The sequence below is a fragment of the Argentina silus genome (genome assembly GCF_951799395.1).
Source record: "Argentina silus genome assembly, chromosome: X".
Classification (NCBI taxonomy): Eukaryota; Metazoa; Chordata; class Actinopteri; order Argentiniformes; family Argentinidae; genus Argentina; species Argentina silus.
This window is the reverse complement of record NC_139653.1, coordinates 27,630,351-27,655,306: the sequence shown is the minus strand read 5'-3', so window position 1 is coordinate 27,655,306 and position 24,956 is coordinate 27,630,351. Positions and strand designations below refer to the sequence as shown.

The 24,956-nt window shown below is 43.0% G+C and overlaps 2 protein-coding genes across 2 annotated transcripts; one reads left to right on the top strand and one right to left on the bottom strand.

Moving 5' to 3' along the window:
- Nucleotides 1-1,032: 1,032 nt before the first annotated feature.
- ostn (osteocrin) lies at nt 1,033-3,616 on the top strand (the record flags this gene model as incomplete). The annotated part of the gene is made up of 4 exons (XM_083696414.1): nt 1,033-1,131; nt 2,045-2,265; nt 3,004-3,118; nt 3,335-3,616. The coding sequence occupies 3 exons, from the start codon at nt 1,033-1,035 to the stop codon at nt 3,086-3,088; spliced, it is 405 nt and encodes a 134-aa protein (XP_083552540.1). The 3' UTR covers nt 3,089-3,118; nt 3,335-3,616.
- Nucleotides 3,617-7,072: 3,456 nt separating this feature from the next.
- masp1 (MBL associated serine protease 1) lies at nt 7,073-24,464 on the bottom strand. Its single transcript, XM_083696331.1, has 11 exons — nt 24,418-24,464; nt 23,955-24,177; nt 20,421-20,598; nt 19,819-19,950; nt 15,981-16,177; nt 15,304-15,451; nt 14,955-15,076; nt 12,767-12,845; nt 9,947-10,084; nt 9,776-9,850; nt 7,073-8,293 (listed from the first exon to the last, which is right to left on the bottom strand). The coding sequence occupies exons 1-11, from the start codon at nt 24,438-24,440 to the stop codon at nt 7,425-7,427; spliced, it is 2,184 nt and encodes a 727-aa protein (XP_083552457.1). The 5' UTR covers nt 24,441-24,464; the 3' UTR covers nt 7,073-7,424.
- Nucleotides 24,465-24,956: the final 492 nt, after the last annotated feature.

Sequence of the window (24,956 nt, the reverse complement as noted above, 5' to 3'; positions counted from 1 at the left end):
ACGTATTGAGAGTTTGGTGATGCTATTCTAGTCTAAGATGATTGACATATAAAACAGTCTATCGTTGAATGTACTGTCTGCTGAGGTTCAGGAGCATAGATGCACTGTTATAGAATTGATGGCACTGGTGTTATTACACAGCAGCACCAGAGGGTGGCAGGCCCCACAATGGAACCACCGTATCTGGAGACATCAAGTATCTGAAGACATCAAGTATCTGGAGACATCATCCTGTGTAACCTAGCAGCTTTAGAGGTCTGACACTAGATAGGTGACACAGAGACAGACAACAGAAATGTGTATACAACAAGAATGGATTCTTTTCCATACAGGCTAAAGTTAGGGTAGACTAGGGCTGTCTGTTTTCTTGAGGTCATGTGTTTGTGGAAAGGGAAGGGACGAGGTGTGTCCATGCCACGTTCACTCCATTCTCACGCTCAGGGCGGCGAGTCTGCCGAGCTCCTGGTATTTTCACAGATGGAGGCTGGGTAAAGGTAAACACCAAGCTCTGTATCACAGTAATCCAAAACGCCAGTTTGTCTGTGTCTGACAGAGTTGAGAGGGGAACACACAGACAGTACACACACACACACACACACACACACACACACACACACACACTCACTGATATAGGTACACACACTCATTAATATATAGTTGTAGACACACTGTTCACACACCAACACTACAGAAGTCATTATGCGTGTATCACTATTTGTGTATGAGTTGAGTATGAGCTATGTGAATGTAAAGTTATGATTGCATGCATTGTATGTAGTGTGTATTTGTATGCTTGTATTGCAGCAAGTGACAATGTTACATTACAGGTTTTAAGCATGTGTATAAGCCCATACTTATTTAAATTATTATTTTACTTCTATTAAGCGGAATGTATTTTGTGTGCATTTTTTTGCTTAGTAGATACAAATTCTGTAGTGTAAATGTTACAAAATGTTCACATAATATGTAGAATGCAGGTGTGCATGTACAGGTACAGTATGGCATTGCATGACCTGTTTGTTTGTGTTTCAGATGCTGGGGTGTGGTTGTGTTCTACTCTCCTGTCTCCTGACGGTGACTCTGTTCCACTGCAGCGTTGACAGTCTCCGTCTCACCCAAGAGAGCCCAGAGGTGAGACCAGGATAAGCTGGGGTGGGGGTGGGGGTGTGTGTGTGTGTGTGTGGGGGGGGGGGTGTTGGCTGGCAGAACATTAAACAAACACACTCACAGTATAATCAGATATTGACAGAATCTCTGTCAGATAGTCCAACATAGATTAGCGGATATCAAAGCAAAAACAATATCACAGATCTCAGTTGAATGTACACTGACTGTGGTTTCACTTGGATAGATATATGAGCAGGGAAATGAGCTACTTATGTACTGTAAATCCTCAGTAACTATCATAATACTGTCATACTATAGGGCTCTGGGTCTTTCCCAGGACCAGGGTGGTCCTGGTCCCTATACCAGGGTAGTGTCATGGCAGAGAGTGAGAGTGGCAGACTTGGCCCCAGATGAGAATGTGAGGAGTGTTTGCCTGCCCTATTTAGAGTGAGTGAGGGAGGTCCACGGAGTGGAGGTGGACAGTATCCGTGCAGTCAGTATGTTGATTCTGGCTCTCCTCGGACAGTCAGAACATTTCCTTTCCCTGATCTGATTATGTGGAACGAATGTGAGATGATGGGCTGTCATCGCCTGCCTGGCTGAGCTATAAATACCACAGCGGTGCCTTCCCAAGGGAGGCAAGAACAACAGTGACGTCAGGACCATGACACAGAGCCATCCACCTGTCTGTCTGCCCGTTCACCAGTCCACCGTTCATCTAATTACAGATAGACCCAGTGATAGAGGGGGTGTGGGGTGGGGGCACTATTGCATCCACCTCCATCACTATAAACTGGAGGTCTGGGAGCTGGGTGTCAGATTGCTTTGACCTGGCTATTTAATACAATATTTTTGTTTTCAATGTGAAGACCAAAGAGTGAGGAGTATGGAGGATGTACATTATGAGTTCAGGACTAATGTCTGTCCTCTTGTACAGTATCTGGACCCAGTGGTGCTGGAGGAGTCTGGCCTGCAGGCCTGGTCCAGTGAGGAGAAGGCAGCTGGGGAGCTGACGGCCAAGCTATTGCTGCTGGACCACCTGGTCCGCCTGGAGAACGACGTCATCGAGACCAAGAGAAAGAGGAGCTTCCCTGGGTCCAACACTCCACTGGACCGCCTGTCCATCAGCACTATGGACCCTAAGGGCTCCAAGCAGAGGTACCCCTCAGAGAACCAGGGGCAGGTGGGGAGGGGAACACACAGGAGGAAATACATGCGGTAGACATAAGCATCTATGATAGATTAAAAAACCAAAGAAATGTGGTCACTTGGCACTCCTCCCAAACCACAAACAAACAAACAAACGAACAAACGAACAAATACACAAACACACACACACACACACACACACACACACACACACACACACACACACACACACACACACACACACACACACACACACACACACACACACACACACACACACACACACACAGACACACACACACACACACCTAGTGATTGTTCCTTATAATAATTGAGTAAAGGCATACACCTCCGCTCTCTCACACATGTAAACAGTATTTATTTTCCATTTTGCAAACACTGGCAATTTGTATTGGCCAAAAGTCAAACATAAGCAGCTTTGATTGGCTGTGTCTTACAACAAACACCTTTGATTGGTTGAAGATCAAACATGAGCAGCTTTGACTGGCAGATGCTCAATCAAAATAAACCTTGGGATTAAGTCTCTGCGTCTCCTTTTGAGCAATTGAATTGTGGGTGAGATAGTGTGAAATCACAAAAACAGTTTCATTACCTGTATTATGCCATCTATAGTGGTACTGCTAGGACAGGTTTAGATGATGTACAGGCTGTATCTAAGGTAAATACGCAGTATGGGTGTGGGTGGAGTATTGGTTCTGTATCTGATCACTCTAATTCTTTCAACAGGAAGGTAGTTGAGCTGCCTAGGAGGCGAGTGAGTATTCCTATTGACAGGATTGGAGCAGGTCGTCTACCTAGCAGCCGAGGGTAGATGCCACCTCACACCCCCTGACCTGGACAGGTACTGCAGGACACAGCACAGATGTGTACACAGCTAGACAGCTGTGCAGTACACCATCACTCTACAATGAATCCATAAATGACTTATAAATAGTGTATCCATTTTTGTGTATACAGTGAGGCTATAAAAATATAGTCTAACAACAAAACATTGAAGACTTGGCAATGACATTGAAAGCCACCTCAAGTTAATCTGTCTGTTTGTATTTGTCCACAGGGGATCCAGCACAGGTTGAAGATGCATGGAAAGCACATCAGCAGACCACTTCCCTTGCCTTACCACCCCCCATTACGCTACATACACTATGGCACAAATCACTCATTATAGTTCTGATGTAATGTATGTTCACTCCTTCCCCATCTCACATCACAGCACTCCATCCCCTTTCCTCAGTGGTGTAACTCGGGACATGTGTGAGAACGTCCTAAAAGCACATCAATGCCATAGCACACATTTATTTACCCATAATGCCCTCAAGGGCACTCATGACTTTTGCTCATTGTAGCACACATGGTCTATCTGTTGACTTTGACTGAAGGCTGACTGAGTGGCCTTGACATTAAAACTGAATATATGACTAAACTGCCTCAGTGGTTTGCCTCATGGTTTTAACTCTGTTCTAGCAATTCAAACTGTGCTTGCTGTTTGCTGGCTGTATATACATTATTGTGTATACACATTAAAGAGTAAGTATTCACTTGGTAAAATCAAGTAATAATATGTGAGGGAATAGAAAAGAATATTGATGACACAGTCATATTAAAATATGTTTATTTCATTATACTGTACAGTAGCTTCCATTATCATTTGTGATATTATCTATAACATATTCATAACTAGTACCAAGTGCAACTTACAAAACAAGATTGGATTACATACTACCTAACTCTACTATGTTAATTGTCATATTCAAAAGGTTACAGTATAAATTGGTATTGAGTTGAGTGTGATAGGGAGATGGAGTGCAGTTTGTGGTCACACTTTAGTATGGGGAAGGCACTAATTTGTACCTTACATGTGTTTAAGAAGTAGCTAATTGGGCAATTGTGGCATATTGCTAGCCATTTATTAGGTCTTTATTCAGTGTTTTCTTATTATTCTCATGTTATAAGTCATGTAGTAATTGGCCAGTTAGATGTGATTTCAGCAACCCTCCAATGACTGGCTCACATCCGGGGATTGTACTATACCAGCGGCCTTGGGGTTACTGGCTAGCTTCCCTAACCTCAAAGCCAACCTTGACCCCAATAATATTGTGTGTGTGTGTGTGTGTGTGTGTGTGTGTGTGTGTGTGTGTGTGTGTGTGTGTGTGTGTGTTGGGGGGGGCGGGGGTATCTTCAGGGGCTAGGTATTGTATTGTAGGTATTATATAGTTATCACAAGATACACTGGAGATGAACATGCATGTAGGGACATATGAGGAATTGGAGTGTGCCATAGGAATGGCTATTACATAGTAATCAGGAAGTGGCACAGAGGTTGTAATGTAATGTAGTGCATTAAAATTAGGGCTGTCTCAATTATTAAAACAATTATTGAGTTAATTGCATGGTTTGCTGTGATCATAATTTTGGTTTGGTCAATTTAGATCTAATTAAAGGTGTTTTCATTACATTGGATTGTAAATGCTACATAAAGGGCAGAAAACACAAAATAAAAATCATCAGATGTTTTTATTGGCATATTCTCAGCCAATAACAATTCAGCCAGGTATGTTAAAAGTCTATGTACCTCTGTAACTGGTTAAATAAAGTTAAATGATGATGATAAATAAATACAAAATGTTCTCACTTGTATCTACTCCTTCATATCCATGTTATTTAACATGACAAGCTACTGTATACAATGGGGATGGGATGCATAGATCTTCTCATCTGAGTCACAACAACAACACAAATTCAAAGGGCCAATTGCAACCAAACGATCTGACTTGCCAATTAGCAAGTGCTTACATCTGGTTAGTTTACCCAGAGAGGCAGGAGATCACGGGCAGAACAACGGGTGATGACCATCAGATGCATGCAACTTTTAATTCACTTGCAAACAAATGATGATTGTCACAATGGGCTCTTACGGTGTGCGGGCTTGGGTTGGCTAGGACCTCTGCTGTAGGCCCTCCCAGTGCAGGCCCGCCCAGTACCGTGCGGGCTGGGATGGTCGCGATGCTGGTTCTGGGCATCTCGGTTCATGCTGCTGCCCCCTCTGCCCCCCTGATGACCCTTGGCTGGCCCGTGTCAGAGTGGACGCGGTGTAAGCGAGCGCTGGCCTTGTCCTTTAGATGAATTTTAGATGTCCCTTAGATGTGCTGGGCCTCTAATCTTGTGTTGTCCTCTTTGTGCTTATCTGTTCGAGGGGCTCTGAGCCCCTCAAAACTGGACTCCAGTTTTTGTTGTGAAGCACTTTGTGACATTTGTCTATGTAAAAAGTGCTATACAAATACATTTGATGATTGATTGATTGACAATCAGTGGCCTATAACAGCTGTTCTCACCCTTTTTGACTTGCGAACCCAAAAAAATGTTTGTCTAGACTGCCGACCCCCTTCGGATCTGACAACGCAGCACAAACAAACAAGCAACTTCATTATGCATAAGCTAAAGTGAATAAATAACAGACAGGTAGGCTAACCATCAATAGGCGAAAAGCAAAATAATACCACTTCTCTGATTGCTCTGCAGCTCCACTGCTGTTGTCCACTGCTCTCTCTCGTACTCTCAGCAGCTGCAAAGTAGTTTTGTCAGATTGTATATCAGATTCAATTCTTAAATTGTCAGCTACAGTACATGATATAATGCAGCTATTGCCTTGCAAGGCCATACATGAGTCCAATTCACCGCAATGAAGTAAGCCTAAGCCAAAGTTATGGCCTATGGAGAACAGTGGGTTAATTTTCTATGTTGTTAATATGAAGATAATTGAAACTGTAGAGCAATGTTTTTATTTTCAATTACTGATTTTTTTTATATTTTTTTAAATAACAAACCTTTTTTTATAAATCATCATCATAATTACCTTGAATAGTAATTTGTATTCAATTAAATAGTTGTGAAAATGGACAGAGGATTTGAGAGCATTTCAACTATGATGAAAGGCAGCTTAGTCTGGTTAAATTTACTCCTGTTAAAGCATCCTCTGTATGTCATGTTTGGTAGTAATTGGACTACCTAAAAAGAAGATGAACCACAGGTGTACAGTATACTTATTGATGCTCTAGATGTTTGGGGGATAGTTTTAATTCGGATAATCTCTTTCACACCTGTATCTGATTTAACAAGTGACCAGCTTACCGTTCCGAATTTTGGTTGCAATTGACCCATTGGGGATAATAAGTTCCCCATGTTTCTGATTCAGTTCCTGTACTATAGGAACTTAACTAATTGTCAAATATCTTCAGCCTTTGACAATAACTAGGCCTATGTCAAAGGAGTGGGACATAGTTAACCACGTTGGGCACAGACAATGCACTCAACAAGAGTACTGCAGCAAGACTACTGCCCGTTGAGCATCTGCCCTGGACACCGCAAAACTTGGATAAACCGGATCAAACTGACCACAAAACTGGGAGGCTGTCTCGGAGGGAAACAGAAACAAGGTCTGTTTCCTCCGAAACAGCCTCTACATTTGATGGTCGGTTTGAACAAGGCGCTGCGCAGAATCACTGATCTACAAATCACCTGTTGCAATAAATAACCACCGATTGCTAATCAATATCAGCGAATCTGCACAGTGCCTTGCTGAGGCTGATCATCTCAAACGTGGAATATCTATATAAATAGAATCCATGCGTGCACTCAGACAAAATAAAACTATGGTACAAAGTGGGGGAAATGTGTTAACAGCGTAAAAAAAAAAAATGCGTTATGGATAACAGGAATAAACACGTTAACTTTGACAGCCCTAATTCAAATATAACCTTTTTCAATATCCTATGCAGATGGAACATTTTGTGGGAACAGGGGTGGAGAGGGTGTACTACCGGTATGTGGTCTCTTGCATTAAGGTTAGTTTATGCTTTGTCAATTGACACTGCCGACAACTGTCAATCCACAGAAATTACGTTTAGTCGACACTTTTGAATATCGCAGAGGGGTGTTGTGCACCTCTTGAACTGTCTTATGTCACTGATGCCATCATAGATCATCCATGACAAGGTGGGAGACACAAAAGCATAAAACAGCCGTGACACTTTGGTAAATATATTTAACATTTAGCATGTACAAATTATGACAATCAAAAATAGACATACAGTGAGAGGAGTGGAGAAGGTGAGAGGGCATGCGGGTGGACAGAGGTGTTGCCCCACCCCTCACCACCAAGGGCCAGTGCCCAGGTGGCTCTGCAGCCAGTCTGCGTAGTTGGCCACTCTGGTGTAGACCCCATAGACTCGCTGGCTGCCACACTCCTCCTCGCCTCCCCATGACACTAAGCCATGAGCCACCCAGCGCCCACTCAGAGGGTCCTCCATCACAAATGCCCCCCCGCTGTCCCCCAGACATGTGTCACGGCCCCCCTCATAGAAGCCAGCACAGAACATGTTGTCAGTGATATTGTTGACGGAGCGTGACGCATAGCTGGACTCACATTCCTCCTGCGCCACCACTGGCAGCTTCACGTATTGCAGCACATCAGACACCACCCCCAGGTCAGAGGTCAGAGCCGTGTCTACAGAGACGTTGGGGTTGGAGATGCCCCAGCCGGCCACCAAGCCCAGTGTATTGGGCTGGGGGCTGGGGGAGTCCTTGCCCTGGGGCGGAGGGAGGCAGATGGGCCGGACTAGCTGGCTGGTGGGAACCCTCTGGCTCAGTTTAACCAGTGCGATGTCATTGTTGTAGTTACGGGGGTTGAAGTGCGGATGGAGGATGACTCTCTCTACAGAACGGTTGGTGGCCTGGTGCTTGGCACGGACGTCATACAGGCCCAGGTACACACGGATATGTTCTGGGGCCACGGGCACCACAGTGAAATCGCGGCGCTGGGAGCAGAGCACGTGAGCAGCGGTGAGGACCCAGGACTCAGACAGTAGTGCCCCACTCCCAAACCATCGGTCCTCTGGCACACGAGATATGTCCTCTACGGTTAGCAGAGTCTGCCAGGGGAAGAGGCCAGGGACAGCACTACGCCCACCCACGATACGCTTCAGCTGGGCAGGGAAGGGTCGAGACGGCTCCCCACATGCTGATATGCACACACACACATGCACACACGCACAGGTCAGGAGGACACAGGTCAATGATCACACATTACACATATAATACATGCAGCACACACTAGTGTATAGACAGTGCCTTCTGTAAGTATTCACACCCCTGGACTTTTTCTACATTTTGTTGTGTTACAACCTGACTTTAAATAGATCTACACAAAATACCCCATAATGCCAATGTGTCTTTTTTATTTTTTATTTTTACTAATTAATAAAAAATGAAAAGCTGGAATGTCTTGAGTCAATAAGTTGTGGCGCCCGCCCCGTGCCTAAGCCCATGCGCGAGTGTGGGACGGTGGTAAATGGAGTATATATCTCGCCTCGCTTTGTCTCTGCTGTTTCTGCTGTCCCTCTCTTGCCCCGTGTTGTCTTTGGCAGGACCATGTATGGAGTTCCTGCGCCCCAAGGGGCCACAGCTGCAACCCGTGGAGATAATCACCGTATGCCCATACATGGAGTTCCTGCTCATCAAGGTACAGCTGAAGGGCATCAGCAGGAGCAGCAGAGACCGGACAAAAGGAGCCAACGGAGCACCCAGTGGAGAGGGGTTGCTACGGCGAACCAAGGAGCAGTTGATGAGAGAGAGAGAGTAAGCCAAGTCACCGTTGTCCTGTGGATGATCCCTGACCATAGGAGAGCCCCCTTTGAAGCCCGACCCCGAGAACGTCCGAGAGCCCGCTACGTTGCCAACCTTCGCCTGTCTGACTACCCCGCTGCCGCCCCGACCTGGAACGTAAGAGGACCACCCACCGTGTACCGAACCCCCCTGCTATCTTCACGACACGACGCCTTCTCACCCCCACCCTCTCTCTATCATTTCCCTCTCCCCGCTAACCGAATAAATATCTTTGATTGTAATTCTGGTGTGGACCTCTCTGCTTACACTGTGTTTGGGTCTGTGACGTGCCTGCACACCCCGGTGGCCGTCACAAAGTATTCACCTCCTATGACATCAAATGAGCAAAAATACAAAAATGTCTTCAACAAGTCACTCAATAAGTTGAATTGCACCTAGGTGCAAGAATCTGCAACAAGGTGACAACCTACCAACCTAAAGTTGAATCTAATCTAATCTAATCTAATCTGAATTGAGTCCATCTGAGAGCGATTGATGTGATGCAATGTGATTTCAGAATGAATATGTTTGTTTTTATAGGATCTCTGATTTGCATAGGAATCAATTAATTTAAGGAGTGTCATAGCAAAGGGGGTGAATACTTATTGACTAAAGACATTTCAGCTTTTAATTTTTTATTACTTTGTAAACATACAAAAAAAATAAAAAATCACTTTGACATTAAGAATTATTTTGTGTAGATCAGTGACAAAATCTATTTAATCTATTTTAAAGTCAGGTTGTAACACAACACATTTTGGAAAAATAAAGGTTGAATACTTACTGAAGGCACTGTTATATGATATTCTCAAATTAAGTACTCAGGAGTGCATCTCACCTGGTAGACAGATGGGGATTTTTGTTCCGAGTTCTGTGTTGGTCCACTCCCCCCTCTCTCCACATGTGTAAGTACCTGCAGACGGACAGTAATCAAAAGTTACTGTGTGTAAAAAGGTTCTCAATTGTGGTGTATGTTCAGGCAAGCAGAAATAAACCAATGAAAACCTACCGTTAATCTTGGGGTGAATTTGGAACATAAACTCCATGCAGGTGTACTGGATTCTAGAACCAAAAAAAGTACTGTTTCCGGGACTCTCAAAGACCACATGACCCATCACAACCTCCCTTGGAGTCCCACAATTTACCACTGGGAGAGAAGAGAGGAAAAAACAGTTAAAAGTATTCAATAGAGTTTAACCTCTGTTTTTACATATGGTTTAGACAACAGAAGATGATTTACAATCTGACGACGGTTACATATTGAACAATGAATTGAGTAAACACTCAGAAAGGACACAGTTTTGAATATCAATAGAAATTGTGGAATGGAGAAATATTGGCGTGACTATAACAGACTAGTGAATGGGTGGGAGTCTGATAAAAGTACACCAATGAAGTTCATGGTAGGAGAGTAATGAGCCAATGGGAGAAGTTTTATTTTTATTTTTATCATACCTCTTTTCATGTGGTAATGATCCTTAAGTGCTCAGTCTCTCAAAGATGCATCAGATTTCAGATTATCAGTGGTAGGTTAATCTGAGATTATCAACTATGTTGTAGGGGTTGCTGGTATATACGTAGTTCCTAAATCAAATTTTTCATATAATGACACAAACACAAACAAACTCCATAGGAAAGATTCCAGGAATATTAGTATTTATTGAAATCAGAGGAGAAACCTCTGGACATACCAGCAAGTCTACAGAACTTGTGAGGTCACACTCTACTACAGTACAGTATGTCACCATGTACAAAGTGATGTGGAAAACATGGTAGGCGTCTTTTCCCACTAACTCTACAATTGCTCTTCTCTTCTACAGTAGCCATTACTCTAATCTGATTATCTAGAGAGACACCATTTCAGTCTATATTGCAGTCTGTAAAGGCATACTGGTTTCGACCCTGTGGCGTTCCTGCATGGGCCTAGTACAGTATTTGATTGGTTAGAATGCTGGATAGTGATCGGCGGCTCCTCTGAGAATCCTTTTCTGGAGGGTGGCGGAATGGAGGAGTGGGGAAAGAAGGGAGAGAGAAGAGGGAGGGAAAGGAGACAGAGTACTGTACAATGCAAATACAAAGGACTAGTATACAAATCATGAAAGCCTCTATAAGCTCATACTTAGCATAGAGGCCTCATCATCACATCACATTCCGACTGGCATACGCTCTGCACTGACCCCAATATGCTATGAAAGTCCAAAAGTCACAATCTGCAGAATGTAAACATAACTGGAGACACTCACCATTTTGGATACAGACATCATCGCTATGATTGCTAGAAAAGTAAATCTGAGCAGTAGCCAACTAACAGTAAATACAGTGCCCTGCATAAAGTAATGGGACAGTGAACTTATTTTGGCTATACAGTATACTCCAAAAGTTTGGATTTGAAATCAAACAATTACTATGAGGTTAAAGTAGAGATTCTCAGCTTTTATTTGAAGGTATTATATCCATATTGGTTTCATCATTTAGAAATGACAACACTTTTTATATATCGTCTATTTCAGGGCACCAAAAGTAATAGGACAATTGGCAACAGTTTGGCTCATCGTTAAAAAGAAAAAAAAGCACTGTTGTGCTCAGCAATCACAAACAGGCTGGTAGGCCAAGGAAGTCTTCCACAGTGAATGACAGAAGAATGCTCACCATAATTAAGAAAACCCCCAAAACAACTGTCCCACAGATCAGGAAACACACTCCAGGAGGTAGGCATGAATGTGTCAGAAAGTACCATCTGCAGCTGAACTACAGAGGCTTCACTGCAAGGTACAAACCAGTAGTTATCCTCAAAAAGGATGGTCAGGTTACAGTGTGCTAAAAATGACCTAAAAAGCCTGCAGAGGTCTGGAAAAACTCTTATGGGCAGATAAGATTAATATTATCATGTACCATAGTGATTGCAAGTGGAAAGTTTGGGATCTGCGCAAGATTTACAGCATACCACCTCATCTGTGAAACTTGGTGGAGGGGGTGTTATGGTTTGGGCATGTACACCTAGAACTGGCTAACTTGTCTTAATTCATGATGTAACTGCTTATGGCAACAGCAGAATGTATTCTGAAGTGTACAGAAACATCTTGTTTGCTCGAGTACTGCAAGCAAATGCCTCCAAATTCATTGTTTGGCGCTTCATCATACAAGAAGACAATGACCCAAAACATACTGCCATAGCGAACTAGGGTTTTTTCAAGGCCAAAAAGTAGAAACAAGTTCAACATTATTGACTGGCCAAGCCAATCTTCAGATTTGAATCCAATTTAACATGTATTTCATTTCCTGTTGATACATTTTTAGGCAAAAAGACCTCAAAACAAACAACAACTGCAGTGCAGGCCTGGCAGAGTGGCAGGTAAGATACCCAGAGTCTGGTGGGTCAATGGATCGGAGACTTTAGCCAGGTATTGCATGCAAAGGATTGTTGACCAAATACTAAGCATGAGTGCATAATTTGGACATTATATTAAACTTTTGGTGCCCTGAAATAGGGGGACTATGTATAAAAAGTTTTGTCATTTCTAAATGGTAAAACCAATATGTACAGAAATACCATCAAATAAAAGCTGAAAATCTACACTTTAAACTCATCATTGATTTCAAATCCAAACTAGAGACAAAAGAATAAACATGCTTCACTGTCCCATTACATACGCAGGACTTTCCAGGTAAAGTAAAAAATAAAATAAAAGTTTGCGAGCATATGCAGTTTTGCTTATTTAATAGAGCAGAGCAGAAGACAACATTTGTTTGTAGCAGATGGAGAAATAAAGCACTATTCTGCTCTATTCTATTCTATTTACACACACTGAAAAGCTTAATCAGTTCTTACTTTCACACATTGGAACACTGCTACTCCAAGAGCCGTCTCTCTGGCACTCAATCTGATAGTGCTCCAGCTCCTCTCCATCCTTCAGAGAGAGAAAGACAGAAAGAGAGAGAGAGGGGGGGAGCGTCAGACTGTGACCACCCCCTTCACTCACAGTTCCAACCCCTACCCTCAGTGTCTGTCTTCAGACTCCCCAAACTAAAAACCAACAGGTACAAACACTCATTCCCACAGCCATTAAGTTACTAAATGCACTTTCCACAAGCACAGAATATTACCAAGACCTCCCATTGCATTTTATTGTAGACTGGCACTTTAATTGTGCAATATGTTACAGTGCATTCGGAAAGTATTCAGACCTCTTCACTTTTTCCACATTTTGTTATGTTACAGCCTTATTCTAAAATGGATTCAATTATTTTTTTTCCTCATCAATCTACAAACAATACACCTTAATGACAAAGCGAAAACTGTATTTTAAAAAAAATGTTTGCTAATTTATTAAAAATAAAAAACTGAAATATTACATTTACATAAGTATTCAGACCTTTTGCTATAACACTCGAAATTGTGCTCTGGTGTGTCCTGTTTCCATTGATCATCCTTGAGATGTTTCTACGACTTGATTGGAGTCCACCTGTGGTAAATTCAATTGATTGGACATGATTTGGAACGGCACACACCTGTCTATATAAAGTCCCACAGACAGTGCATGTCAGAGCAAAAAACCAGGCCATGAGGTCGAAGGAATTGTCCGTAGACCTCCGAGACAGGATTATGTCGAGGCACAGATTTGGAGAAGGGTACAAAAAATGTCTGCAGTATTGAAGGTCCCCAAGAACACAGTAGCATCCATCATTCTTAAATGGAAGAAGTTTGGAACCACCAAGACTCTTCCTAGAGCTGGCCGCCCGGCCAAACTGAGCAATAGGGGAAGAAGGGCCAACATCAGGGAGTTGACCAAGAACCCAATGGTCTCTCTGACAGAGCTCGAGACTTCCTCTGTGAAGATGGGAGAACCTTCCAGAAGGACAACCATCTCTGCAGCGCTCCACCAATCAGGCCTTTATGGTGGCCAGATGGAAGCCACTCCTCAGTAAAAAGCACATGACAGCCCGCTTGGAGTTTGCCAAAAGGCACCTAAAGGACTTTCAAACCATGAGAAACAAGATTCTCTGGCACTGCTCATGAGCACTGCTCATCACCTGGCCAATATCATCCCTACAGTGAAGCATGGTGGTGGTAGCATCATGCTGTGGGGATGTTTTTCAGTGGCAGGGACTGGGAGACTAGTCAGGATCGAGGGAAAGATGAACGGAGCAAAGTACAGAGATCCTTGATGAAAACCTGCTCCAGAGCTCTCAGGACCTCAGACTAGGGCGAAGGTTCACCTTCCAACAGGACAACGACCCTAAGAACACAGCCAAGACAAGGCAGGAGTGACTTCAGGACAAGTCTCTGAATGTCCTTGAGTGGCCCAGCCAGAGCCCAGACATGAACCCGATCGAACATCACTGGAGAGACCTGAAAATAGCTGTGCACCGACGCTCCCCATCCAACCTGACAGAGCTTGAGCGGATCTGCAGAGAAGAATGGGAGAAACTCCCCAAATACAGGTGTGCCAAGCTTGTAGCGTCATACCCAAGAAGACTTGAGGCTGTAATCGCTGCCAAAGGTGCTTCAACAAAGTACTAAGTATAGGGTTTGAATACTAATGTAAATGTGATGTTTCAGTTTTTTACTTTTAATAAATTAGCAAACATTTCTAAAAACCTGTTTTGGCTTTGTCATTATGGGATATTGTGTGTAGATTGATGAGGGGAAAAAAATAATTTAATCCATTTTAGAATAAGGCTGTAACATAACAAAATGTGGAAAAAGTGAAGGGGTCTGAATACTTTACGAACGCACTGTATGTTAGAATGTTAAGGTGTAGTGTGTGATTGTGTACATACAGTATGTGTTGTTGTTGTTGTCATTTGTCTGTTTATACATTTCTATTGTCTTGTACTTTTATTGGATGTTGTGTTGCCCCTGTCTGTAAGACAAATTGCCCTCTGGGATAATAAAGATGAACTTGACTTGACTTTTCAGCACTGTCACAGAAACGATGGTGGATGCATAACCAGGCTAGCACAGTCAAGCTCTACTCAGGGTTGGTTCGGTAGTGTGATTAAGGTACCAGTCTCACCTTCACCAGCCTGTATCCAGCATCACAGGTCACCAGGACATGGTCTTTGAAGGTGTACTGAGGCTGGACAGGATGCAACTGTCCATAGAGTGGCTGCAGTGGGACTGGACACTGACTACCTGCTGGAAGTAAACAGCATTAATGAGACTAGGAACTGTGTCACTCATTATGGAGATATACCGTAAGTACTCTAGTATTATGGGGCTGAACACTGATCCTGTTGTAGAGTGTGGGTGTGTACGTGTGTGTGTGTGTGTGTGTGTGTGTGTGTGTATGTGTGTAACAAGAAGGGCCTGACTGGTTCCTTTCCCTACCTTGTCTCTGTGTTAGGACATGGTGGAAGACTCACCTGAGGAGGTGTAGGACAGCCTCCAACCGATGTTCTCTCCAGAGTTATCACTGTGGAAGGACACCTGGACTTTGTTGCTTTCTGTTTGTATCCTGCCTGGCGACTGGTCGCCACAGAACGGACCAAACTCCTTCTGCCCTGCCTGAATCTGCATGTCAGATACATCATCATCATCAGCCCAGCAGCAAAAAAGAGTAAACCCCCCCCGCCAAGTCAATCAGCTTTAGCTTGCAGTCCCTCTTTCTCTTTTGGTAAGGAGTTTATGATGCGAGGTGACATTGAATAGCTGCTGTTAAGTCCACAGCGCTCAAGATTTCCCAAGCTCTCTGGGCTTGCCCAGTGTGACCCTGACTGGTCTGGCTGACCAGTGGTTATTCTTGGCAGTTTGAGTGGAATAGGAGAAGGTAGTTTACTATTAGCTCTCAGGAGTACAGGCTAATCCAGCTACTGGACCAATGATGCCGTAACACTTGAGAGCATTGGTCTGGATTTTACTCAAGACTTATCCAAATTCCCCAAAACCCTTCTAAATGTTTTAGCTCATATACAGATCAGTGGATCTACAAGTGTACAGTAACTGCCATAACAGGGTAGTAGAATAACAATACAGCTCTGCAGCGATAGGCTGTAATAACATTTGTTTAAATGTGTCTTCTTGCTGCAGTGTTTGACGTCACCTTTACATAGTCGTAGGGACACGTGACATCAGGGTGGTCCTCGATGTCAAAGGTGTCGTCAAACTCCAAACTGAGCAGGAAGCCACCCTCCAGTTCGATGCGGTACAGGCAGTCTGAGCTCTTGGGGTAGGGCTTTGGGAAGTCAGAACTGGAGAGCACGCCAGACCTCTCAGTGAAGACATTATCACTGCACTCCACTGAAATACACACATTTGAGCCTCATCAGAGCAACACATGCATACACAGACAGATTAACAAAAATCTAATCTTTCAGAGTGAACACATACACACATAAGGGATGTAAACACATATTAAGGGGTTATAAAACATGACCATGGTGTTAACTTTATCTCCTGTTTTTCAAAAAAGAAAAACATAACATGAATGAATTTTTTTTTCTCTTGAATCTTATTAAAGGTGCAATATGAAGCTTTTTCCGATTAAAAATGCCACTTAACAACAATGCTGAATAATTACTTATGATGCATTGGCAGACTGTTACAGTGCGTGCACCTGCCAAGACCCTGCCCTTCTGCCTGAATTTGCTTTTCCAAAATATTTGTGGACGTGTGAGTGTCTCCGCTGGCTGGCTCATTTCCATGTTTATGTTTCTGTGAACATTTACAAACTAAATAAAAACAACATTTCAGCCACAAAAGTCCTTTGCAGGTTCCACGGTTATGTAACTAGATGTGCTGGATAAAAAGGTGAAAACATTTACAGATTCATTGTTTCAGTTAGTTTGCATTGACCAAGGGGAGGGAGACGAGGCACTATTCTGAATTGTCATTGCCATTCCCATTGCAGTGAAAAGAGGGTGCAATCCTGCATATGTTTAAGTGAGTACAGTGAACAAACCAGAGCTGTGGGAATTTTTTACATTTCTTCAGCTGCTTTAATGTAAATATTTGTCATCAATCAGTGACCGCTATCAGTGAGATAGAGAGCAGTGAATGGATACAAAACAGGCCTTCATTCTCTCATTCAGACACACGCACACACACACGCACACACACACACACACACACACACACACACACACACACACACACACACACACACACACACACACACAACACACACATACACATACACACATAGAGGATTGGGGTATGTCGCTGCTTCCTGCATATCCTTCCAGTAATGTCATAATGATGGTGCAGTTCAAGTACTTCTGAGAAACATGGACATTTCCGACTGGGCAACATTTCCGACTGGGCAAATTCCCACAATCTCTGAATTAGACAATAGAAAGCTCTACGCAAAATCTTACTCTTAATCTTGGTGGAAAGAGTTTCTGAGGAACACTTGAATGAAGCATAAGACGTGTGATCATTGTTGGTACACATTACAGCTGGGTCACTGCTTATGTGGCACTGAATGAGGCATCTATAGTAGCTTTCACTGCTTCAGTGTAGTGGCCTATCATTTACAAATCAACCACAATCAAGCATTTGGATAAAGTTGTCTGCTTTGCATAACAAATCCCACTGACTCCCTTTAGTCAAAAACATGACCTCAACTGACCTTACACAGAAATTACACTGCCTAATCCTCATTAGTACGAGTCATGTATTTTTCAGAACATGCCGTATTAATCTTACGTTGACACCATTTAAATGTTGATAGCACCCAGGAGAATAAATCACAATGCTGCTTGTAACATAATGCAAGGACATGAGATCCACAAAACAAGTGACAGAAGTGATTGTGAGAACAGGAATATATAGTACATCCATACTCTCTGTCCGGCACCAGTAGGAATAACAGGAGTGTCTGGATTCGAATAACTTGTAGTTTAAGAGTGACCTCATTAACATTTCTCAGAGCATTAACAGCTAAACACTGATTTATCCTCCAAATGGATTTCCTACAAAGAATAGGAATTTAAATCAACATTTCTTGGCAAGTTAATGGAAAGGGCTTGGAATGCTCTCACACTTAAAGATTAAAAGATTGAAAGGGAAACCAAACTTTTGGTTACGGTATGTAACCCGGTTCTCTGAAGGAGATGAGGGGATATGGGATATGCACCCTTGCGTACCTTGCTATTTGTTGAAACCCGATTCAATCATGCCTGAAACAGGCCGGGAGAGCTTTGCATGGCTGACCCTGGCCAGCTTATAAAAGCTCATGCACAGCACACTCATTTCATTCTGTGAACCACTTTTTCACAAGCCCATAAAAGAGGGGCAATTTGGTGAGATGTCTCCCTCATGTCCTTCTGAGAACCAGGGCTCGACTCAGTTTGGCATCTCACTATGGGACGTTTGCACAACACCCGGATTGCCGAAGAGTGTACAGAGAACCTAAGAGAGTACGGAAATGTACCCGGTTCATCCTAAGTTCCAGTGTCAAGGACTGTATGTCCCAAAGAAGGTGCAGTGACATCTAGGAGGTAGAATCTCACGAAAGTGTGAGGGGAAACCCAACTGGCTGAAGCACAAATCTCAGAAACCTAGAGTGTTCAGACGCCAGAAGCGGCAGGGGATGGAAGGAAAACCGTGCACGACGACTACTGTATGTCATAGAAATGACTTTGGAAACAAACACGGTGTTAGGACATATCATAACTGTCGAGTCGCCGGGGGCAAACTGAGTGCACATGGAGGTCGCTACCATGTTCCACCATGGTCAAGGCTAGCAACAAAGCCGTCTTATAAGACAAAGTCTCAAAGTTGATGAGAACCAGCGACAAGTCCCAACAGGTGGCCTGGAGAACGGACAGATGTGGCGCACTCCCTTCACAAAACAACAGACAAGAGGGTATGCTCCTATAGTCTTTTCACCAGGACCACCATGGCAGATCCTGTAAGGAGGGAGTTGAGCAATGAAAACCCCACCTCTCAAACAAACCCTTAAACGCCCTTCACTTGAGGTTGTGTGGACCTGCTGTGGGGGCTCTAGCACCCTGAAACACGTTCGGGGCCAAGCCCTCCAATTGTAAGTTGGACCTCTTATGGGCTAACCCATAGATCCAGCAATTTCTATTGACCCGGAGGACGAGAATAAAGAGAAATGAACTGGTATGGAGATAGCTCTGTCAACAACCACTCACCACGCCATCATAGCCGACGAATCGGACCACAAACAGGGTAGTAGTGAAGACTGAACCTTATCAACAGGTTAGTTGAAATCCTGTACGGCCAATAGTCAATGGTCAATAGTGTGATTTGTATGCTAGCTAGCTCCAAATACTCTCAAACGAGCCCGTAGCAACACGTGTAATGTGTCTCATACACAAAGTCAAGTTGAACCTGACAGACACTGTGAGAGAAAGTACTGTAGTCAGGTAGAGGTTCATAGTAATTACCTAGTGTGGGTTTATTACTAGTCAACCACTCTAGCCATCCAGGCTAATAACAGTGAAGTGGGTGGAGCAGGCTAACAGTTGTGTACCATAGGCTAGCTAGACAAGCAATGCTGCAACCAAACAAGAGAGAACTTCGCTCTGTAAGAGTGAAGGCTGAATCAGCAGGATTACTGTGAGGAAGAATAGGCAACCTAACACCCCAGGGAAAGCTGTTAACTTTCCAGTGAAAGTTACGCTAGGTATCTAGGTTCTATTGGAACACTACAGGCAGGTTTGCAAATAAGCGAGTGAAGAGTGAAATGGGTGCGCTGAGCATGAGCTTTTAGAAACTGGGCTGGGACAGGGTCAGCCATGCAAAGTGCTCCCAGCCTGTTCCAGGCGTGATTGAAGGGGGTCTCAGCAAATAGGGTACAGAAGGGTGCATATCCCATAGTGAGATGTCGAACTGAGTCAAATGAAAGAGAACTCATGGTACTGTATATACTATTGCCTTGAGGTCAAGGACAATGAAGCATGAAAAATTACCTCGACAGGTCCTGTTATCAGAGTGAAGCAGGTAGCCATAGCGACAGGAGCAGTAGTAGCCACCAATGTAGTTGTGGCAGAAATGATCGCAGACCAAGTCCTCATCATTCCTGTCCCTGCACTCATCCACATCTACAGAGAGAGAGGGAAGAGAGAGAGAAATAGAGTGACAAATGATACAAGCCATGATTCACTGTTATGATCCACTAACCCTAACCCTAACCTTTTAAAGAGGATGAGGCGCAAATCCAAATACGGGTAAATAATTAACTTGAACACAGCACAGCAAAATGATTTGATGTATTTGTCAGATAGGGATGGACTTCTATTAAATACTCTCTTTTAAACTAGTATTACAGAACATTCACACAGTGTAATTGATAAACTGGCTTTCATACTGTGACAGCAACCAATTTAACCCAACAACATTACCACCTGCCTAAATTATCACATTTGTTTTATGACAGTGAGATCAACATTTAGGCAGGCAGGTTAAATTAGGTTGCTGTTACAGTATGAAAGCGAGTGTGTCAATCACACTGTGTAAATGTTAATCTTGTGTAATACTAGTTTTAAAGGGAGGCATGTGTCAGGATCCTCACCTACAGCACTGTAGTGGGCCTCAAAGCCAGAGAAACGTTCCTCGTTGGAGAAGTCGGACCTGAAGGAGACACTGAGGGCGTTCCTAGGGGAGGTGATGACCTGCTCTCCAGGGACCTGCTCTGTGTCTGTATCTTCGCGCCCACAGAACACAGCCAGCTCCTCCTGCTCTGCCTCCACCTGCATGGACAACAACCACACACAATCACTCAAGCAACTAACCACAGAACACACTAGCATAAATTAAATATTATGATATTGAAATATTATTAAATATTAAATATAAAAAGAGATCCATACCCACAAACACCAAAACCTATGTTGTTTACGATATTTAATATACACATTACATATTACAATCAATTGCCTGTCTGTTGAAAGCAGTTGACAACGTAAGCATATTAAAGAGACACTTCAAAGATTTTTTACTTCAAAATCGCTGTCCAGATCACCTTACAAACATGTGGGTGTGTGAAAATAGTATCACTAGTTTGATGATTTTACCCTGAGTGACGTATTTGGGGGTAAAAAAAAGTTTTGAAAACTACAATGATCTTTAGGGAAGAGTGAGCTTAGCGTTCCCGACCATGCTAGCACATACAAGACATGAGTGAAGACATGAGTGAAGACAGCGATATCCTGCATCTCTCTTTATGGAAAGCTAATAAATAATAAATGTTTAGCCTACTAGCTGTAACCTTTTCTTCCTGTATGCTTTGACCTTTTGCTTGATAGCCTGCATAAGTTTGCATTGAAGAAGTCAGAAATTTCTCATAGTTTAGATGTCATGACAAAGTCAATCTGATACATGTGTGCTGTCTGAGTATGTACGTTGTAGGATTTCATAATTGTTACATAGTTTCCTGGTCTCATAAAAGACTATTTTCTAGATTATTTGCGCAAATTGTTTTAGACAACAAAGGCCACTTATAACTTGCTGTTGAGTCCTGATGACCAGGGGTGAAATGTTTCTTTAAGCCTTTCAAAAATCACATTTTGATTAATATTGGAACCCTGGGTGCCTTTGATGAGGTTTTAAAGGGGCTATGTAATTGTTTCCAAAAATCCCTGGGTATCTAAAAAATCACTGTGAGTGTGTTTTTTGTAAGAAAGGTTATCACTAAATATGGTGCATTTTGATTGACAGTTTGTCAAGTGAGTCTTGTGAATGCTTACCAATTCATTTCTGTTTGCAGTTAGATGCTACTACATTTTTTGTGAGTTTGGTACTAGCTATGTAAAACTGTTAGCAAGTTTTCTACTAGGCTATTAAGTTCGTGAACAAGTCGTTATTTCTAGCTTGCAAAATACAACTCTGTGCTAGCTCAAATAACAGATATCTTCAACTACATTTTTTTTTCATCGTATCTGAATAGTCTTGTTGCATTTTACTACAACATTTTAAATGGCCAGTTTCATCTAGTCTTAGCTGTTATCAGTACCTGCCTGGAGCTGTCACTAAGTGCACAGACAAACTCATGCACATGACACCAGTCTTATCTTACTTTTTGATAGCATGTTTACATTGAGAGTGTCACTGAACGGCCGGTTATCCCCAGCTACCACAGATCAGACTGTGAGAGATTCAGGGTTATGGTCCACATACAGACTCACTGATCACAGCCATCAAACAACACAACGTAGTTCTTCTACTAAATCGAAAACAATTAATAAATGTGCTATGCTGTAGTTATTACAAATAAAATACACTAACTTCTCTCTCTCTCTCTCTCTCTCTCTCTCACACACACACACACACACACACACACACACACACACACACACACACACACACACACACACACACACACACACACACACATATACTCAAAGGGTTTAAATTGAGTAGTCACAGGCTTTGGAGAGGCACTAAAAAGAACAAAGAGAGAAAGAGAATCTGTGTCTGTCGAAGGACAGGGAATGTGGGTAGCAGTATTGTGTGTGTTTGTGTGCATATATGTGGGAGAGAGAGAGATTGTGGCACTAAGCATGTTGGGGGGGAGGGGGCTTGAGAGTGGTGGAATTCAAGCAGAGATCTCATCTTACAAAGGAACTTCACAAAGGGAGCCTCATTGATAAGACGTGACATTCTTGTCAATGAAAGTGAATTGGCTATCTGTGAAGTCACCAGAGAATATTGTGGCACGTCAGATTTTCCTGTGGATGTTTCTGCATGTATGTAGCGTACAAGTTACAAAGGAAACGGCACCCATATTTGTACTAAATACGGCAAACAAACAGATAAACACACAGCACTGCATTGTGGGGAAAGCAGTCACCTGGTCCCTCCACCCACACTCCATGTCTGCACCCTTTTGTGTCTGGCAGCTGCTCTGAGTGCGTTGCCTTGGCACGCTGCTTTGGCACGCGGCTTTGGCACCCTGTGGAGGTATTTGAATATGAATATGGGCCTGGTGGGGAGCAATGCTCTAGTGGCTCAAGTGGAATGAATGCTTATTAACTCCATCGGCAGGGCACCAGCAATCTAACCAGTCTGTCAAACACAGACATGACAGTACTGCCTCTTCAAGCAACATCCATCCACCATGGACATGGCATTGTAAGACTTTGGTCTACAACACCTATTGTTAACATTCATCTTTTCTATTATATTTTCTGGTTCTCCAGAGAGATGTAATAACACTGTAAAGCTACTGGTTTAAACTAGCTACTGAGCAGAGAGGACAGGACAGGGGCATTTTACCCACCCTGCACTGCAGTAAGGGTATTTCAGTGCACTTCTGCCTTCATTATTGCCATGACAAATAGTGTGCAGAAGGTCCAACAGTTCTGTCAGAACTCGGCCTAAGGAATCAAAGATGGGACGAGCATCTAAACCTGACAAACAAAACTACACTGGCACTAGCTTCAACCATGCCATTGTGCCAGTGTTGGCACGTACCCCTTCTCTCCTCTCACTTGCATATTACTCTAGCCAATGCTGGCTCAATGGGAACTTTGACTGGCCAAACCCAACATTACAACATTCAACATCATGCCATTGTGATGGCTTATCCTCTAGCCTACTCTAGCCTACTTTTTTTGTTCCTCAAAGAATAAAAAAAAGTGTTTCATAATTGAGACACTTAAAGGCCTAATCTGTAATTCAAACAGACTGGCTTGCCACCTTGGTTGGGGAAATGTAGTATAGAAATAGTTATTGGAGTGCTTATAAGGCATTATAACAATCTGCAAGAATCAATTGGTTGATATCATTAAAGAGAGAGTACATTACAGTGTACATTCCTGTGTAGAATAGAGTGTTTTTAATCTTTAATTGGATAACTAATTAACTAATAGATGAGTCACTTGTCTGGTTCACAAGGAATAGAACATTTACTACTTGTTTGTGTAAATGGTTGCATGGCCCCAAAGATTTGGCACAGACAGACAGAAAAAGACTAACACACACACACACACACACACACACACACACACACACACACACACACACACACACACACACACACACACACACACAGAGAGAGAGAGAGAGAGAGAGAGAGAGAGAGAGAGAGAGTGAGTCACTCACTTACCTTGACGTAGTCGTACTCACAGAGGTAGGAAGGCTCCAGGTCGAAGTGAATAAAGTAAAGTCGAATTTGAAACCCATCCGGGACGCTTATATTCCAGCGCACCTCAGACTCTTTAGGGTAGGGTTCAGGGAAGTTCGGAGAATTGATGGTCCCGTACGTGTCACTCAGGGGAATAATCTGAGCTCCAGCGGAAATCATGGAAAGTAATAGAAACTGTAGAAGTCTGGAGAGAGAGATGCTCTGATGATAAACCACGGTCCATGTCGCCATGTAACTAATAAAAAGGATCCCAAAGTAAGGTACATCTTTACTCAAATGAAACGACTACGATAGACTGTCAATCACTCTCGAGCGGCGACCAAATGTACAATTGACTTCACAATCGACCATGTGAACTACTCTAGTTGCACTATGATAAAATATGTATAATAAAATAAGTAATGCAAACTGTACAAAAACTTACCCCATCATTAACGAAGTTTCCATATGTCCGTTTTCCAGCTCAGTTTTCAATCCGACATCCCTGTATAACACTCTGAACTAGTGTTCACGTCACTTGCAGCTTCAACCCATGCGCAATCTTTTTGAACTGGAGGTAGACGGATGGGGACAGAAGTGGTGGAGATTGTACCAAGTCGGATCATATACTGTAAAACAGAAGCATGCATTGCCTTAGCTAAACTAATGTTACATCAGTTTGTATTTATAAGTTATCATCTTAAAAGCATGAGCATGACCCTTGAGTGCTTTGTTGAAAACCCACTCTTTAACCCCCCCCCCCCCCCTCCCCTCAGATGTATAAAAACTCTAGACGATTCTTATGGCTAACATTGTAAATGTGTACATGTTCGGCTTTACTGAATACTCAATGTGTATATACGTCCCGGTCTTATATGACTTACACTTCATCCATTCTGACACACTTGAATGTGGCCACTTTCACATTGCAATAATGTACGACATATAGGGGCGACTTATATGTTGTGTATGAATCATCTCTAA